Here is a 19,656-nt window from a genome sequence, read left to right as displayed (position 1 = left end):
TAACCTCTATACCTCCTTTTCTTCACATAATGGACTCTTCCAATGCAGCATCTTCTCTGAGGGGCCTGTCGTATTCTAGCTAAATAAGGGGGGGGGAGGTATTTCATCCCGTTAAGGGGCTGAGCGAAAGACCGAACGAGCCTCTTTCCTCTCCTCGCTTCACGCCCTTCACGCAGGGGCGCGGCTTGGCCGATTCCCGCCAAGCCACGCCCCCTTTTTTATAAGGCTTTCCGCGCCGGCCATTTTGTCTGTCTTTCTTTGGCTGCGAGTGGGAGAGGCTGAGTGATCTGTCCTTTTTTTTCCCCCTCCACCGTTTGTTTTATTTGTTTAAAAAAAACTTATTCAGAGCCGAAGTGAAGGGCCGCCCCGTAGATGGCCAGCTTTCCTCCGAGTGTTAACGAGAAGCTCATTGGTAAGAAAGAGCCAATTCACTTTTTTTAAAAAAAAAGTTTCGTTGCCAGGGTTATGGTTAATAAACGGCGGGGACCGTTGAAGGAAATCCTTTGGGTGTATTGGTCGGCCTGCGCGAGGGTAGTTTCATGTTCTGGATGCTTGCTTAAAAGAAATCTCGATTTCGTTAGGGACGGCCTTACTCCCAGGTAAGTAAGCTCGGATTTCCTCCCGTCTGGCATTTTCCCGATTATTTGGTTTGCAGCTGATGTTTGGTCTCAGTCACCGGGGAGACAAATAAATGCGGGGAGCCTAGCCAGTCTGGCGGGCGCCAGGTTGGGGAAGGGCAAATCTATCTAGGCTGGCCCTTAAGGCCACTTAAAGAAGCAAAATTTTAAATGCCTGGCTCTGCTGCCTTGTGAACAAAAGCTTCGTTTTCTTGGGAAGAACAATGGTTCACAGTAGGCATGGCTTACCTCGTCGGGGCATGCTTGTATTTGTGTAATATAAATAAACGTAAGTGTCAGCGCTTCGGTATGTCTTAAAAGGAATAATCGTGTAGGGGCGAAGAAAGCAACGCAAAGAAGCCCTTTGCAAGCCGGAGAAGAGGAACTTGATGTGGGGTCAGGTTCCTTCAGCCTTAACAGGAATGATCCAATCCATTTCAGGGGAATTGCATCTGGGTGGATGTTGGAAGCAGCCCTTCATTTATATATAGGGAGAAAAGGTTATGGTGACCCTAATAGCTCCACTGTAAGAGAGACTCTATTGGGACGCGGTGGCTCAGTGGGTTAGGACGCTGAGCTTGTCGATCAGAAGGTCGGCAGTTTGGCGGGTCGAATCCCGAATGCCGCGTAACAAGAGTGAGCGCCTGTTACTCGTCCCAGCTTCTGCCAACCTAGCAGTTCGAAAGCACGTGAAAATGCAAGTAGAAAAATAGGGACCACTACGGTGGGAAGGTAACAGCGTTCCGTGCGCCTTTGGCGTCTAGTCATGGCGGCCACATGACCACGGAGACGTCCTCGGACAAGCGCTGGCTCTTCGGCTTTGAAACGGAGATGAGCACCGGCCCCTAGAGTCGGAAACGACTAGCACACATGTGCGGGGGAACCTTTACCTTTACCTTAAGAGAGACTCTATTGCTTTGCCCTTAGCGGCTCTGCCACTCTAAAAATAGTGGCTAAGGAGACTCCTCTTGACCCCTCAGTTATTTGAAGGATCTGGGTGGGTGTGATGATCGAAGGGGAGGTTGGGGCATGTTGACGGAAGAACAGAAGAGCCTTTGTGGTCTTCTCTGCAGCTATAGAAAGATGGTTCACACCATTCCCCCTTTGCACACTAAAAAGGAGATGACGTGGACTGTAGTCCAACATGTCTGGAGAAGGCATGTATGGATGTTGAGCAGATGTAATTGTTGAATGGAGTTTTCCAGCTGGCAGGGTGCATCTGGGGAATGAGTTGACAGTGGCCCGATTTTGGGTTTGGACGTGGGCTTTGTGGTTTAGGCCATCTGGAGAAACCAAGGCTGAAGAAAATGAAATTAGCTCTGGTTTATACTTGGGTTCCAAATTGAAATGGAGGTTGGGTGGGAGTGGACTTGGAGCCCAATCAAGGGACAAGGAACATGGGAGTGGAGGTAATGGTGAGGAAGAGGCTGGCATTGGGGATTTGATCAAATGGGAGCCAGTATTAGAAGGTTGAAGACTTTTGCCATTGTCTGCACTTTCTTTCATCTCTAGATAATGGCAAAGCATAAAATACTTCCTTCAGCCTGCATAATAGCCAATAATACTTTGTGTTGCTTGCTATACCGTATCCCAAAGGTGCTTTTCAAAGGCAGCTGGACTTCTTTGAAGACATTTTGCTTCTCATCCAAGAAGCTTCTTTAGTTCTGAAGAATGGAACCAAAGAAGGAACCTTTTTTTGATGAGAAGCGAAACATTTCAAAGAAAAAAACAAAGTCCAGTTGCCTTTTGAAAAGCACCTTTGGGACAACCATGACCTGGATGACTGAGAATCTCTGTAGACATTTGATGCAGATAGTCCTCGACTTATGACCACAGTTGAAGCCAGAATTTATGTTGCTAAGCAAGACATTTGTTAAGTGAGTTTTGTCCCATTTTATGACTTCTTGCCGTAGTTGTTAATTGAATCAGTGCAGTTTAGTAACATGGTTGTTAAGTGAATCTGGTTTTTCCATTGACTTTGCTTGTCAGAAGGTTGCAGAAGCTGATCATAAGCACTGCAGCCATCATAAATATGAGTCAGTTGCCAAACATCTGAATTTTGATCATTTGACCACGGAGATGCTGCTATGGTCATGTGAAAAATGGTCATAAGTCACTTATTTCAGTGCCATTGTAACTTTGAACAGTCACTAAATGAACTGTTGTAAGTTGAGGACTACCTACATATTTCATGAATGTTCCTTTACATTATGACAAAACATGATGGCACATAGATGTAGTAGAATTCCATGAGTATGATTTCAGTTTTCTTTTTCTGTCAACTTATGTGTTCTCTATAATATGCTGTTGGCCCATCCCAGGAAATTATAGTATACAGTACACATAAAAAGAGGTCGCAGTGTAAAATAACAGATTCAGATATGATAATTCAACTGAAGCACAGATTCAGAAGGTGAATAAATTAATTGTACCTTACTTAGCTTTTTGATAATTTTGTTAATCTTTACAGTACCCAAAGAGACTTCATGTCTGCTGTAGCAGACTAATCATAATTTCAGGAAGTATGTATGAATATCTCTAACGAAAACTTCCATATCCAATTTCACAAGTCCTTGAAAGGAACAAGATTGCTTGAAAACCTCAAACACATACAGGATGCAAATTGTTTGCTTTTGTAAAATGATCTGTAAAGTAATATGACTTTTCATTGATGCTAAAGTTGTTTAAATTGTAGTATATTAATAAATAGTGCAACAAATTAATTCACAGTTGCTACATCTAGTTTGGTCCAATGGTTAAGGTGCTACTCTAGGAGCAGGGAAACCTGGGTTTAAGTCCTCCCTTTGGCATGAAGCCACCTGGCTGGGTGACCACTTGCTCTGTCTTTGGAAGATGACAAGGGCAAACCACTTCTGAAAATGCTGCCCAAAACCTTCATGGGTTTGTCTATATGTAGTCATCAGAAGTCTTATCTGACTCACAGCAACAACAACAATAAAAACCCACACAGTTTCTGATCCTCAATTGTAGTATCTAACTTGTGCTGCATGTGGTAGCAAGAGGAATTGCAACTTTTTATCCTTTGTAATTTTTGAAATGACAAGCCATTTTCTTTATGTTATGCTTAGATGCTATTCAGCTTTATGTTGTTACACATGCACAATTGTTCAAAACATTTAACTTCTGTTATGAAGTTATATATATTGAATGTCTTACACACAAACCTTGTTTTTTAGGAAGATCACGGACAGTAGGAGAACTCTTAGCTCCAGCTTCTCCTTTTGATAAGAAGTGTGGACGTGAGAACTGGACAGTTGCTTTTGCTCCAGATGGCTCCTACTTCGCTTGGTCACAAGGCCATCGCATAATAAAGCTTGTCCCCTGGTCTCAGTGCCTTAAGAACTTGTGAGTATGGCTGGCTTAGAAAAGTCTGTTTGATTATTTGTCTGAAACCTTTCTACAATCTTCCTATTATGGAAATTTTTTAACTTAAATACAATATCAGGGAAAGATAGCAGATTGAACTCAGTTATATTTTGTCTGAATATATACATTGTGCTAGATTATGGTTTGCTTACACATAGCTTATGTCATGACACATTAAGTATAACTTTAAAAAGCCACAATATCTAAGTCTGCATAACACACTACTGTACTTACCAAGCATCTGCGTTATGTCTTACCGCACTGTTACACAGTAGTAAAAATATGGTTTAAGTTTGTTGTGTCTTTTCTCATTAGCTTCATGGGAATTATCCATTCTAACCATCTCCACCTTTTGGTCTTCTATTGGATAAATTCCCCAAATCCCTGGTTACCGGCTTCATTTTAGGAAAAGCTGCTCTGTTCAGAAGAGAGTATCTAACCCAATAAGCTTTAGAGAGTGCTTCCTCAAAGGATTGTGGGAATGAAAGAAAAAGATGTGGTTCTTCAGTTTAATCATACTTCCTCATGATGAAGCAAGCTAGTTGTAGCTCAGTGGGTTGACATTTGGACTTGAATCTTTGGATTAATTTTTACCTTGGCCTTGGTATGCCCTCTGCTTTGTTTGTGTCCAAAGCAGTGGCCTGTTTCTTAGGGATAGACAGAAAATGCTTTCTTCTAGCTAGAATTCATCATCTTTCTTCATGTATTAAACAGTGGATTGAAGTATTCTTCATTATAGGGTGATTGATGTTAGTGTTGTCTGCTGACCAATTCCATAAAGAATGTATGTGTTTTATATGTGTTTTCTAGAAAACCACAATCCCTTGTCAGTGATTATCCGTCTTGATATTCTTGGGACTTAAAGTCCAAAAAGCTGGCATGTTACAATGTTTTATAACAGGACATTTAAAAAAAAATTGGCATCCCTTTAGGACCTTGCTCTTTCGAAAAGTTTACACTTAATTTTCTCATCCACAGCTCATTGCATGGTGTAAAGAATTTTGCCAACTTAAATCATTCCAAGCTTTCAAGGCAGAACAGTGATGGCAACCAGAAAAACAAGCCCTGTGAGCAGGTCATAGATTGTGGCGACATAGTCTGGAGTCTTGCATTTGGATCATCAATACCTGAGAAACGGAGTCGTTGTGTGAATATAGAATGGCATCGGTTCAGATTTGGTCAAGACCAGCTTCTATTAGCAACAGGCTTAGCCAATGGACGTATCAAAATATGGGATGCCTATACAGGTAAGGAAGGACATTTTGACAGAGCTCATGGGTCTTGCTTTCCTTCTAAAATGACAATGAGGTTAGTCTTCTTCAGATGTTGCCATAGTACAGCTTCCACCAGTCTTACACCTACATGACGTGGGACCGGGTTATTTGAAGGACCATCTCTCTATTACTTATATTAGGCTTATCACAATTTACAAACCAAGGCACTGTTGTATGTGTTCCTTTAGTATAAATTATTTCACTTCTTGAAAAGTGTCTGTGCAGCCTGTAATTTTCATCCAGTTTAATTTTTATTTAACCTGAATACAATTTGATGCCCAATTCTTCAAAACTGAAACATAAACAGCATTGTGCTGCATAAGCCTTAAACGTTGAACCAGTGGCTTTTGTGTTAGAATCTTGAAACTGCTTGGGAGATAAGTTATCCTGGCACCTTTTTATAAAGTTTATCCAGTAGATAACTCAAGTATATTGACTTAAAGGAGGCCTGTTTAAAAAAAAAACCTAAGTTATGTGTAATACCTCATTAGTTAAATATAGGAGATCAACAAGAACATTGAAAGAACTGGATTTGTTTAGCACCAGAAAAAAACAACCAGGGGTGGTACAATAACTGCCTTCAAATATTTGAAGGACTGCCATGAAGGTCAGGGACAGGCAACACAATGCATGCAAAATAATGTGTGCGCAAACTGTTCTGTACAAACACAGCTGGTTTTGGGTGGTTCACATAAAAGCTGTAATATGCATGTTTGGTCTGGATAAGAGAGCGAGGGGGATGGGGATTGTTCCAAATACAGACTGAACCGGAATTTTCCAGGTGGGAGTGTTCGTTGGGGAAGGTAGAAAGCAAGGTAGAAAGCAAAGATGTGGGAGTGTGGGACAGAGTGGAGGAAAGAAATCATGTTAGGAAAATTACAGAGGATCTACCAGTGAGGCATGGGTGCACCAGCCTTCTCCTTTGTAAAATCTGGGATTCCTGTATGTTTTTTCCCAGCCCAAATCTGGAACCACAGTAACATTTTTTTTATGCTGAACGATAGCCAACCCTGAATGATTTGGCAGAATATCCTAAAGTGATTTGTTCCATTGTGTGCACATCCCTGGGATACTAAATTCTCTGATGTTTGTCATTCTATCTGTCAATCTCTCTGCTCTTGATTTTTTAAATAAACTCTTTCTAATAGGGGAAACCCCTTATTTATGGGGGTGGGCAGGTGTTGGCCCCACAAAGATCCCATTATCACGGTAGAGAATATCTTGGTCCTCTAATTCACCCTCTGATAAATGGCTGTTTTGTAACTGGCTATGGCTATCTTGTCAGACATTTTATGAATAAGCAGGTTTTCTCAGGCAGCCATTTTGTGAAAATGCCTGCCACATGCTGTCAGAACTCAAAAGTGCATGTACTTTAGAATGGCTACCCATCCCTGCAGGAACAAACATTTCTGCGTGGCAACATGGACAGACAGCCTTTGGGGGGGAAGGGGTGTCAAGTTTGTATTTTAACTTTTAAATTTTAGGAATTCTCGAAGAGGTTCTAGGCCTGTTTTGGGAATGAGAATTTTGAATGCTGAGGGCAAAATAGATATTTCTTTCTCAAAGGCTCAGTGCAAGAATTTACTCCTTATTTTGGCTAAAGAATGTGGAAACTTGTGCTACCTAAAATCATCATCTTTTTTGCCACAGAATTTACAGGGTGTTTCAGCTATTGTGTAGTAATAGTAGGTAGGATTGCATATGCATTTGATTTAAAACTTCCTATATTAATAGTATAAAACATAAAATAAAATTCAGTTGCTTGCAAGCAGAGACCACAATATACAAATTTGGGCCTCATGACATTGGCTACCACAATTACTTTTCAGGAGTTATAAATATATATGAATTATATGTTCAAATAATAATATAAAAGGAAAAGCTATTACAGCTTCTTAATTTAAAACTATTTCAAGAGCTATTCTAATTTCATAGGATGATCTTTGTCCTCTGCCTTAACTATGGAATATCAAGCTCATAGACGTAAGTGCAATTTGAAGACTAAAATGTATTTTTTCCAACAGGGAAGCTCCTCCTTAACTTAATGGACCATACTGAAGTTGTCAGACACTTGACTTTTGCCCCTGATGGCAGCCTGATACTAGTATCGGCCTCAAGAGACAAAACATTACGAGTGTGGGACCTAAAGGATGATGGTATGTTTTCGGGAAAGGGACAACTGTGTTATAGAGCTTACAGTCACTAAAATCTTGGGTGTTCTAATTCTCCTAGAAGTTGCCACTGTGGTAAAATAACAAATATACCACAAATTACCACATACTATCTTAAATTAAAATTAAGGCATATAAAAGACACAGTCCTTTTTGGTTTGTACCTTGTAAGCACGCTTCTTAAAGATTATATGTGATCCTTGGCAGGAAATACATTACAGATCCTTTTACTATCTGGGATAATAAAAGACCAGGGAGCCATTTACTCAGTAACGGCAGCATGTTCCAAATAAATTGAGTGGATTTTTGAAATGATGTTCTGTACACGTGAAACCCACCCTGGTTCAACCTCAGATGTATTGAAATTGGATTCCATATTTGTATGGAAGTTGCTACAATACACTTTTAAACGTTGATGGTGCTTTTAAAATTGCGCCACCTTCTTGAAAGAATGACCAATGTCTTGCTAGCATCGGGAATATGATAAGAACTGGGCTAGTATATTCTATATTATAACACTTTGATATTTGGATTTTTCATCATTTTTACTTGGTTATGGTGTTAAAATCTTCCTTTTAAGTGGGCAACTAGTTTAATTTCAGGCAGGCAAAGAATAGTGGGAATTATGTAGACAAAGCCCCAAATCACTATTATTCAGAGAGTGATTGATACCAATCCATTTTCTTCTGTAATTTTCCAGGAAATATGATGAAAGTATTAAGAGGACACCCAAACTGGGTGTATAGCTGTGCTTTTTCTCCTGATTCTTCCATCCTCTGCTCTGTGGGAGCCAATAAAACAGTAGGTATCAAAGTTTCATGATCTTCAACTTGTATTTCAATTGTGAGCAAAGAATAATTTGGAATCTTAAAATAAAACATGTTTGTGCTTGGTGTCATGCTGCTTTGATGATGATGTAAGGGTTTGCATGACCAAAATATTTACAGTAATTAGCATAAGGCTGCTCAGTTATGTGTTACTGAGCTGACACTGCATTGCTTTTAGATCCAGAGAAAATGAATTTTTGCATGTCTCCATCTGTTCCATAATTCTTTACAAATAAAATACAAATTCCATTTTAAGAAATGTTTTAATATTAGTAGAAATAACATGTTTTGTTCTTGATGCCTCTTATATTTTTCTCCGAAAGCCTGGGCTGCTCTCCTATTTAAAAATACAATAGTATTCTTGGTTGGTATTTAAACTACAAGCAACCCTTGTGTCTTGGTGCCTTATAAAGAGTGCTATGATATGTTAGTTTTAAATAAAATTGTAATGCCCTGCTGCAAAGTTCAGAATTAAGATAATTTTCAACATAAAGGGCCTTCTCCAACCTGATTCCCTCCAGATGTTCTTTAACATGGGATAGTCCAGTCAAGATGGCAAATGGTCAGTGATGATATTGGAAAAACATCTTGAGAGATTCAGGTTGTGAAGACTGGAAATTGTAGAGCTGGCTTGGGAGGGGAATCCATTAGTTTTAATCAGTGGGATTAAGTTTTGAGAAGCCTATGTGAGATGGATTTTCTTATATATACCATAATTCCAGATTGAACTCGTATACGGGTGGGCAACTTGTGTCTCCTGAGGCTTATTTATATGGCGTCAAAGGTTTTGTTGGGATCGGGAATTCTACATTTCCTGCAAAAAGTTAAATTTCTAGAATAAATGGTTGGCTGTAAGCCTGGAAAAATGAGTAAAATCCAAGGTTTGCAATGAGCTGGGAGGATGGCCTAGATTCACCATCATAAAGCTTTGGGCTAAGCATTTCTTTAAATAGATCCTATTTAAAACAAAAATAGAAAAAAGAGTTGGGGTGTGGTTGTGTATCATACTTGAAAGCCACCGCTTCAGAATTGATTTTATGGCATTGCCTAATTGCACAGCTCTTAATTACAGACTTACCCCAGCCAAATTCTTGCAAAAAGAATTTTTTGGCTTTTGGTGGGTTCTGCGGCTATTAGTCAATTTTTACATTGTTCTGCAGTGGCCTTCAGCGTTGACCAAGTTGTCCATCCTCTGGGCTAGTAAGAATCCTGGCTTCATCTTAGCAGCTTAGCCAGGTTAGCATGGTGGGAGTTGGGGGAGAACATATTTTAACATTATGAAGCAGCGGCATAGGGAGGGCAGACTAGTCAATAAAGTCTTAAACAGAACAGATGTGGATGTATGCCTTGATCTTTTAGGCTGTGTGTTTTCCATAAGCTTCTTGCTTTCCCTGTCACAGGTGGTGGCAGCAATATTGGTGTGATTGAGGGTAAGCTGGCACCACTCAGACAAGCGCACAATGGTGTTAGCTGGGCAGAAAGATTGGCACCTCCGGCTACCAGGCTGGAGGCGAACTTTACCATAGGACGAAGTAACCTTGCATTCGACTGCAGGGTGTACTGTACGTACGCAGGTGCTGGTTGATGTCCACCTTCTGCTTTTTTTTCCCTTTCTTTTCTTTTTTATTTTCTCATTGGTGAGAGCCGTTGACTCCTTTTAAAAAATATATATATATATTACCAACTTTAATGTCTTAGCTTTCCATTCCTAGGGAATGTTGGAGTCATAACTTTGAGGCAATTATCAGTTTACTGTAGCTGATTTAAGAAAGTTTTGTTATAGTAACAAAACGGAGACTTAAGAACTCATTTGCTCTACATATTATGCACAAATTCATGTTGTGCAATGGTATGTTTAAAAGCTCTGCCGATTCTTAAGGCTCAGAGTAATTTACCATATATATATATACATATTTTAAAAAACTGTTATTAAAATAATAACCACAACCAATCTTCTGTGCAGATTTGTTTTCGTTGCTAGACTGTTCATAATACACAGAAATGTGTAATATAAATTTGATAGTTAGATTCTCCCAGACATGCTTAAAATTGACGAAATGTGACAAAACATTTAAATGCACGTGAACTGTATTTGAGCCATCCCTGCCAGTAGAAATGCTTATTTATTGAAACCTTATTTAAGGAAAGAGCCTGGCAATGTTTGATTTTTATGCTTTAAAAGTAAGCTTAGAATGTGCATACTTTTAGTAACTTGGATTAATTTTTGTTTTGCCAAGTCATGTCATTTGGCTGTGACAATACCTGTTTTTGCTTGCAGTATCTGTTTCTCTTCGTAGGCTGTCGTTGGCGATCCAAGCCTATTGTAAACAAGTGGTCTTAAACTCACAGGGAATTCCACGGGAGTAACAATATATTAACCTTCCTTTTTTTTCTGTCTGTATATTTCTTAAATTTGGGGTAGATAATTGAACAGAATGGGGATGTTAGTACCTTAACCCTATTACTGTTATTTTAGAAGTCGATAAATATTACATGCCTTTCAGTTAAGAATCCTACACTGTTAAAATTCCACTTGACATTTATCTTTATGTATTATTGGCTTACATTACGAATAACACTTAACATGTTAGTATATTGCATGTATACTTTAATTTCTGTAATTCAGAGTACGACACTGAGCGTATTCTTTAATTGTAGTAATTCATCACGCTTGGCCTTTAATTTTAATTCCAAGTACTAGTACAAAGATCTGGGGTGGGGGAGGGGTTGGAGGGTGTGAAAATGCTTCCACTGGAGTTGAGCAGAACTAAAACATGGCCTTGTTTTGATTACAGGTATTGCTTTGGAATATGGATAAATACACCCTCATCCGAAAATTGGAGGGACATCACAACGATGTTGTAGCCTGTGAGTTTTCCCCCGATGGAGCCTTGCTGGCTACTGCATCTCACGACACCCGTGTCTACGTCTGGGACCCCCATATTGGAGCAATATTGATGGAGTTTGGGTAAGTTGGTGCCTTGGTCTGGTCCACTAACTTTGGCAACTTCAAGTCCCAGAATTCCCCAATCAGCATGTGTAGGCGCAAAGCAGTGACAGCAGGGGAATAATAGGATGTGTTCAATTTTGTTCATGCAGAATGGATTTTCCCTTTCTTCCATCTGGAGATTCTCTTTACTCTAGACCAGGGGTAGGCAACCTTGGCTCTTTTATGACTCGTGGACTTCAACTCCCAGAATTCCTGAGCCAGCATTGCTGAGGAGAAAGGGAGATGTTTCCAAGCTGAGCCATGCTGGCTCAGGAATTCTGGGAGTTGAAGTCCACGAGTCATAAAAGAGCCAAGGTTGCCTACCCCTGCTCTAGACACACACATGCACACCCAAAAAAACCACCCCTCTCCCTGGGCAATTTGGAAACAGCTACAAGCACTGGTGCCTGCTTCTTATGGGGCAGCAGTGGGAAGCATTTTGGAGATCGAAAGAATATAGGAAAGCTCTGGCCCACTGGGAGCCTTAGGACTCTGTGAACTTTTAAAGCTGGTGGTAATTTGATGACTTCTGCACATCAATACAAGTGGTTCTTGATTTACAATAGTTCGTTTAGTGACCGTTTGAAGTTATGACGGCACTGGCAAAAATTGATTTATGACCATTTTTCACAAACCTTGCAGATCGCCATGATCTCATGATCAAAATTAAAATGTTTGGCAACTGATTCATATTTATGACAGTGGCAGTGTTCCTGGTTTGTGAGATCACCTTCTGTGACCTTCTGACTAGCAAAGTCAATGGGGAATCCAGATTCACTTTTCAACCGTGCTACTAACTTAACAACCTCAGTGATTCACTTAACAACTGTGGCAAAGAAGGTTGTAAAATGGGTCAAAACTCACTTAAATGTCTCGCTTAGCAACATAAATTTTGGGCTTAATTGTTGTAAGTCAAGGACTACCTATATGTCATTCGGTGCATTGCTTTAAATTAATCGCCTTGTAGGTTGTTAAGTAGCCCTAAGATGCTTTTGACAACATCTGTTCCCCTTTAAAAGTAAACAGAAAGAATGCTAATTTAACTGTTGGCTTCTGTCCATGCAAATTAAAAAGGAGAGATTTTGGAAGAGATCTGCTATTGAAGCTTGATAGCTGCATAGGTCTTCCTTCATTCTCAAGCACTTGGGCACAGCACAGGGACCTCTTATAAATCTTAATGATTAAATAAAAAGCAACTGCTTCCAAAGCTTTGATGTAAAGTTTTGTTTTTATCCACAGGCATCTGTTTCCCCCTCCAACTCCAATATTTGCTGGAGGAGCAAATGACCGCTGGGTCAGATCTGTATCTTTCAGTCATGATGGACTGCATATTGCAACACTTGCTGATGATAAGTACGTACCACGAAGCATGCTGGATTTTGCTAGTTCTTGCTGGTCGAGAAAATGATCTTGTTCAGTAAATCCTGGCACTGGTTCATTTAAGTGGATGAGAAAAATACGGCCCTAACTGCCATTAAAGAGGATCCATGATAATCAGATTTAAATACATTAATCATTTTCTTTTCTACAATGGTTGCCTGAGCAGTAACTGAGCCAGAGGCAAGATAATGTCAAGTATAATCAGCAAGAGAGGCAAATGATTTTTTTTAAAAAGCCAAAGTTAGGTTTTAAAAATGCTTTGAAAGCTCTCATAAAAATCAAGGGAAGGGTGTCAGCTGTTGTGTTCAAGGACAGGATTTAACAAATGCTGCTGCTTGCTGTTATAGAATGGATTAGCCTTGTATCCTCATCAGCCATGTCTGGGAAAGTTGTGGGATAATCTATATTGGGGGCGGGGAACTATGGTTCCTTTATTACCATTGAACTACAACTCCCAGAATTCCTGAGCATGCTGGCTCAGGAATTCTGGGAGTTGAAGTCCACAGGTCATAAAGGGGACATAGTTCCCCATCTCTGATCTAAAGGCACCTCTGATTTGAATGCGGTTTGTTGGATTGAATGGGGAAATTGTTTTCTGGTTTTTTTAAAAAAGGGAAAATGCAGCAAATTGTTTGCACAGGGTGTTTTCCCAAGAATAATGTTTGCAGCAAATTCTTTAGTCAGCACAAGCACACTAGTTCTCCATTAGCATACAAGTAGTCCTCAACTTAACAACAGTTCATTTAGTGACCGTTCAAAGTTACAATGGCACTAAAAAAGTGACTTATGACCATTTTTAGTTATGACCTTTGCAGCATCCTTACGATCAAGTGATCAAAATTCAGATGCTTTGCAACTGGTTCATAAATATGACCATTGCTGTGTCCCAAGGTCAAGCGATCCTCTTTTGCAACCTTCTGACAAGCAAAGTCAGTGGGGAAGCCAGATTCATTTAACAACTGGGTTACTAACTTATCAACTGCAGTGATTCACTTAACAACTGAGGTAAGGTTGTAAAATGGGGCAAAACTCACTTAACAAATGTCTCACTTAACAGCAGAAACTTTTGGCTCAATTGTGGTCGTAAGTCGAGGACTACCTTTACTTCCTATTGTGTTACCACAGGAGAGTCAATGAGACTCAGTTTTGCTTTTGCCTCTCAGCAGAAGTTGTGTTGAGAAGCTGTCGTGTAATATTATTTGGTCACCTTGTCATTTTGGCCACATTTTCTCGCAACAGATCTGCTGAGGCCCTTAGAACCAGAGCATTACCTTCCCAATTTATTTTGTTTTCCTTTTATTATTAAGGTCACAAGACTTGCACTGTCAGAAAGTGCGCCCATTCAGGAAATAAAATAGAACTGTGATGACTCAGTGACTACGGTAATCATTAAATGTCACAGGTTAATTCATATTATAAAGGAAAAGTAAAAAAACTGTCAAAAGTTTAATGAACCGCAGCGCATAACGTAGCAGCTTTATATATGTGTTGGACATTTCTGTCTGCTAACAGATGTTGAAAAATAGTTGGTGACCTCGAGCTCAGCTAGTAAGAAAACCGTAAAATCACCTGCCATTGTAATGGGAGCAGATGAGGAAGATGGGTCTAAAACAGGGCTCTTCAAACTTGGCCCTTTTATGACTTGTGGACTTCAACTCCCAGAATTCCTCAGCCAGCCATGCTGGCTGAGGAATTCCACAAGTCATAAAAGGGCTAAGATTAAAGACCTCTGATCTAAAAGATCTGGTTCATCACACTTGCAAATACAGTTGCAATCTTTCACTGGGATTTGTTCTGGTTAGCAACACATTAGAGCACATATCACAATGTTTTGTTTTTTTTAACCTTTGCAGAGCCTGGGTAGGTGTGGCCTGCGCGTGTCGCATCCTGCCTGTGGGCTGCCAGTTTCACACCCCTGCATTAGATCATTCCTGGGAGAATGCTCTCAATTTCATGGTCTCCAGGGGGAAAAGATAAGCCAGAGCCCATTGTCACTGTAAGACTTTCTAGAGATACAGCTGAATGGAAGTCCCAAAGGTGTTTTTTTTCCAAAAGGCAACTGGACGTTTTTGGTTTTTTATCTTTCTTGGAAAAATTTTGCTTCTCATCCAAAAAGCTTTTTCAGTTCTAACTGACTGGTCATTTAGAATTGAAGAAGCTTCTTGGATGAGAAGCAAAAGGTTTTCAAGGAAAAAACCAAGGAAGTCCAGTTGCCTTTTGAAAAAAGTCACCTTTGGGGCAACTATGACCTAAATGATTTAGAATCTCCATAGACAGTTGAGTAGAAGATGCATAAATTAGATAAGACAAGATTTGGGTATGAACATATGAAGTTTACTGAAGTCCAAAATGCTATTCTTAAATAATCTTATTTGGCAGTGGCCAATTTTAGTTGCATATTTCACAAAATGACCGTAAATTGGTTTGGGGTACAAGGGGACAGTCCCCTGCCCATCGCCAAAGCTGTGTGGAAGCATGAGACTTCAAGCACAGAAATAAAAAACAAGCCTCAGTGTTCTGTTTCAGCAAGAAAAATAACTTTCCCTTTGCTCCTATAAAGGCGTGTATTACTTTGGATTGTACATGGTTGCATGTACATGTTATGCGAAGCCAATTTTTGCTTTGTCTGCCTTTGGATGAGTATTTTGCAAGAACCAGTTGTGGTTTAAATATCATGGTTTGTTGCTTAGCAGGTGTCAGCCCTCCCACATACACCAAACTAGGAAAACAATGTATACATTACCACTTTTATTATAAAGTTTTAATTAAGAAAATCTTGCAAGTCTGAATGTGTTTCCCTCCCCCCTTCCTCTCTTTATCTTTATGAGAACTAGGAAGGGTCTTGTCTGAGGTGCTTACTTGGGTTACAGTTCTGGCCTGGACTCAAAATTATTTTTATAGTTTGGATCCAATTGGTTGATCCGTAGCCACACCTAATCTGTGAATTGATGTTTTTTTCATGAATCCTCAGTTCCTTCAAGAACTCTGGAGGCCATCTCACACATGGGATAAGCAAAACACTTTGCAAGAGACATATCAATCAGGCCTCTAACTTATCTGCTACTGTTTCTTTCAGGCTGGTTCGGTTCTGGAGAATTGATGAGGATTACCCTGTGCAAGTTGCACCTTTAAAGAATGGACTTTGCTGTGCCTTTTCTACTGATGGCAGTGTTTTAGCTGCTGGGTAAGGAGACTTTGCAATAGAAAATATTATATGATCACTTACTTTTGCTCTTCTATGTTTGTTTGTTTGTCTATTCATTTGACTTTTATCCCGCTTTTATTATAAGTGGCAAGGTGGCAAACATACATGATACTCCTTCCTCTTCCTGCTTTCCCCACAACAAGAACAACCCATCTCAGTGGGTTGAGAGTGAGTGACTAGACCAGTGGGCTTTCATACCTAAGACAGGACTAAAACTTTCCGTATCCTGGTTTCTAGGATACTTTGCCACTTTATCAAACTGGCACCATTCGAATAGCTTTCCTTTTTGTAGTGATATGGCTCTGCTGTCACTGTTCTGTTCCAGCCTACGACCAGCCCTGTTTGAATGTCAGGGACAACCCCTTTTTATAGTCAACAGGCTGGAAAAAACCCAACCAAATTTATTTACAAAGAGTTCAAACAAAAGTTAAACGAAAAGTTCAAACGAGTTAAACAAGAATAACAGACCAGGACTCTAGCAGAAGATCTTCAAACGGTTGCCTTCAGCAACCAGCACCTCCCACACTTTCCCCTTTTATCAGCAGTCCCAAGGCATGGCTTCTCATTGCCTTCTCCCGAGTTGCCTCATTGCTTTCCTCTGTTCTGTTCTGCTAGATTGCCTCCTGCTCCTAGTGTCCCTGAACAGAGCCAGCTGTGGATCATCTTCTTCCAATCCCTCATGCTCACACAGCTGAGTCTGAGGAGGAACAAGACGGGAGGGGCCAGGCTGAGAGTCCTGCAATGTATCAGAACCTTCCTCTGACACCAAAGGCTCTCCAAACCCCTCCTCCTCCTCCTCCTCCTCCTCCTCTTCAGAATCATCAGACTCAGCTGCCAGAACCACAGGCTGAGCTGAATCACAACAGTCACCTCCCAATCTCACAACACTGGAGCAGGGCAGCTCAGTGCATAAAATTTAAAAGAAGAGCTACCATGTTTACTTATTTATTAGGGTTAGATCCCACCTTTATATCCTCCAGGAACCCGATGCAGAATACAAAGCATGTCCATCTGCCAGGTCCTTTTCTGACCCCATAACATCATACAGGCTCTGTTTTGTAGGGCATCCCACAGTTAGCCAAGATTGGCAATCTCTCAAGATTTGGCTATTTTTAAAAAAGTATTTGGTATGACAGAAGTTTCATAATCGTTAGCTGGGGGATATTAATAACTTTGGCAGCAGATGAGTTAGATGGGTATTTCCGGATCCAACATTGTCCTCTAGCAAGAGTAAGAAAAACATGTATGTATGTATGTATGTATGTATGTATGTAATATTTCATATTTGTAGACCATGCATCTCCCTTAAAGAGGAGCCCTGGGCAACAGTATCATATAAAATAGTAAATAACATTAGAATTAAAATATTGAAGTTGAGTTAAGATTTAAAAAGTGATGAGATCACAAAACTATAACAATTTCAAAGCGACAAAAAATTCCAAGAAGACAATTTAGCTGTTAAAATTGATTAATAAAAGCAGAGGGAGGGGTCTCATAGCACCAACCAGCTCCATGATTGGATGGTCTTTTGTGCCTCCCATGCAATTCCACTCCTTTATGGAAAAGCAGGAAAGCGGGGAGGGGGCTTCACCTCCATGAGAAGGATATTCCATTGTGGAGGGGGGCAACAGCAGAGAAGGCTCTCTTCCTAGATCCCACCAGTTGGATTTTTTGACTGAAGGGGTTTACAACGTACCTTCCTTGCCTGATCAAGTGGGATACGATGGAGCAAAGCCAGTTTTGTAGGTAGCCCTATACCAGCTATGGCGTTATAGGTTTATATCTAACATCTTGAACTGGATCCAGAAGCAAACCAGCATCCAATGCAGATCACAGAGCAAGGATGTTATTGTGCCCTCCTTTGGGCACCCAGCATAGCTCATACAGCTACACTTTGCACTCATCCAACATCTTACATTTGCCAAGGTCAAGAAACACTGCTCTATATAGAGATTGGATTCCACCCCCTCCAGCCGAGGATGAGGATGGCAGTCTATACTACAACTCGTATTCTTTGGAGAAAAAGCAAGTGCATGGTACTTAATTCATTTCTTATGGATGTTTTTTTCTTTCAGAACCCAGGACGGAAGTGCGTATTTCTGGACCTCTCCTAAACACATCCCCAGCCTCCAGCATTTGTGTCGGATGGCTATCAGACGGGTGATGCCTACAAGAAAAGTGGAGACCTTGCCTGTTCCCTCGGCCATCATCTCTTTCCTTTGCTACCGGAGTTAGAAAAACAATCAGAAATGAATAAAACAGCATCAGGCTTTTTAAAAAGCCTTTTGAGCTTCAGTGGTCCACGGGTTTTAACATGGCTTTATTTCCTGAGAAAAGATAATCAAGATCCCAAATATTGACCACATTGAATTTCTAAAGGTATTATTTATAGAAAAACAACAGAGTAGGCCTGTTTCCCGAAATTGTGGAATAGCTTTTTCAAAAGAAAGCTCTAACTGTGAAACCTTGTACATAATTGGATGTAAGCTGCTATGTGCTATCCATGTATATCTTTTTGAGATTGCTTTTTTTTAACAAGTATGTAGTGTGCATGCACAGACAGTTCACGTGTATATAAAAGTGTGCATGAGGGTATATTCACAATATAAAAGCCTCTAAAATTCACCAGTGTTTGCCTCTTTCCCCCCAGATGTAAGAACTGTTATATCAACTTGCACAATACATCCAAGTCATACATTCATGCGTCTGTTGTCTCCGGAGCCACCAGCAAAATCGGTGCTGTGTAAAATAGAACAGTAATTCTCATCTTAGATAAATGCTGGCAAAATCTTGAGCAGCTTCTGTCGTATACATTAAGTGGACTATACAAATCCAACCCTGCGTTCACCTAACAACAGAGATGGGCAGCTATGGCCCCTTTATGTCCTGTGGACTTCAGTTCCCAGGCTCAGAAATTCTGGGAGTTGCAAGTCCACAGATCATAAAGGGGCCTTAGTGGCCCACCCCGTGATCTTACAAGGTGCAAGCCGGAAGTTTTGTCAAAGCCCCCAACACAGGCTGGACAGTTCATTTAGCAGGGACATCTTTCTCAAGGAGGCCTTAATTTTGCAGCAAAAGTTTGTTTGGGAGCATGGGAGTTCCTCAAACTTTTGAATTCCTGCCTGAAGGCTTCCCATAAATGAGCTATCCACAAGCTCTTTTTTTCACTATCCTGTGAGGCTTTTTCATATCAAGGCAAACTACTAGGTGCACTACCAAAGACAACTTAGTTTTTCTTAGCTTATCTGGACATGCAGATACAAAGAATGTATGCATTGCTTAAAATGCTTGACTATATTTTGTTTGATTTTTTTTTATATGTATATTAAATCATTGTACAAAAAAACCATCAGAATTCAAAGGCTGGTTATTTACATGTGGAAAGAACAAGAAGGGATTTTAAGATTTGTGCATTGTGTTGCCACCAAAGATAGTTACTTTGAAGGTACCAACCATTATGTTTTTTTAAAGGACAAATGCTATTTTAGGCTGGATAAACAAATATTTCCAAATCCTAAGGATTGATTCTTCTACTACTTTCTATGTTGGACAAATGTTATATGGTATCCAGTTCTTGGCATCACTTTCCACTCTCCGGATTTGGAGAGGGCAGTGAGGATGATCAGAGAGTTAGTTTTTAAGCCGTGTGAAGAGAGATTGGAGGAACTGGATGTATATAGCCAAGAGAGGACAAGACTAAGGGGTTCAGACAACAAGGATAGAAAATAAATAGAGAAACAAAGAAATGGGGATTTGCAAAATTGTGCTTTCCTTTCTATTAAGTAGTTGTCATCTTAAATCCATCT

At 40.2% G+C, this 19,656-nt stretch overlaps 1 protein-coding gene across 1 annotated transcript; it reads left to right on the top strand.

The window, feature by feature from the left end:
• The first annotated feature begins 263 nt into the window (after positions 1-263).
• Positions 264-19,199, top strand: WSB1 (WD repeat and SOCS box containing 1). The gene is made up of 9 exons (XM_081337711.1): positions 264-412; positions 3,815-3,983; positions 4,983-5,251; positions 7,303-7,434; positions 8,150-8,250; positions 11,072-11,244; positions 12,505-12,618; positions 15,722-15,829; positions 17,926-19,199. The coding sequence occupies exons 1-9, from the start codon at positions 373-375 to the stop codon at positions 18,083-18,085; spliced, it is 1,266 nt and encodes a 421-aa protein (XP_081193837.1). The 5' UTR covers positions 264-372; the 3' UTR covers positions 18,086-19,199.
• The last annotated feature ends 457 nt before the right edge of the window (positions 19,200-19,656 follow it).

This window comes from Vipera berus (genome assembly GCF_964194415.1).
Source record: "Vipera berus genome assembly, chromosome: 1".
Taxonomy (NCBI): domain Eukaryota; kingdom Metazoa; phylum Chordata; class Lepidosauria; order Squamata; family Viperidae; genus Vipera; species Vipera berus.
Note: the sequence above shows the minus strand (reverse complement) of the source record. Positions and strands in the feature narration are given on the sequence as shown.

Bases quoted from the DNA above. Each gene is read 5' to 3' on its own strand.
- WSB1 (XM_081337711.1), top strand. From the start codon at position 373: ATGGCCAGCTTTCCTCCGAGTGTTAACGAGAAGCTCATTG. The intron at 413-3,814 runs GTAAGAAAGAGC...CTTGTTTTTTAG, and splicing joins TGTTAACGAGAAGCTCATTG to GAAGATCACGGACAGTAGGA. The intron at 15,830-17,925 runs GTAAGGAGACTT...TTTTTCTTTCAG, and splicing joins GGCAGTGTTTTAGCTGCTGG to AACCCAGGACGGAAGTGCGT.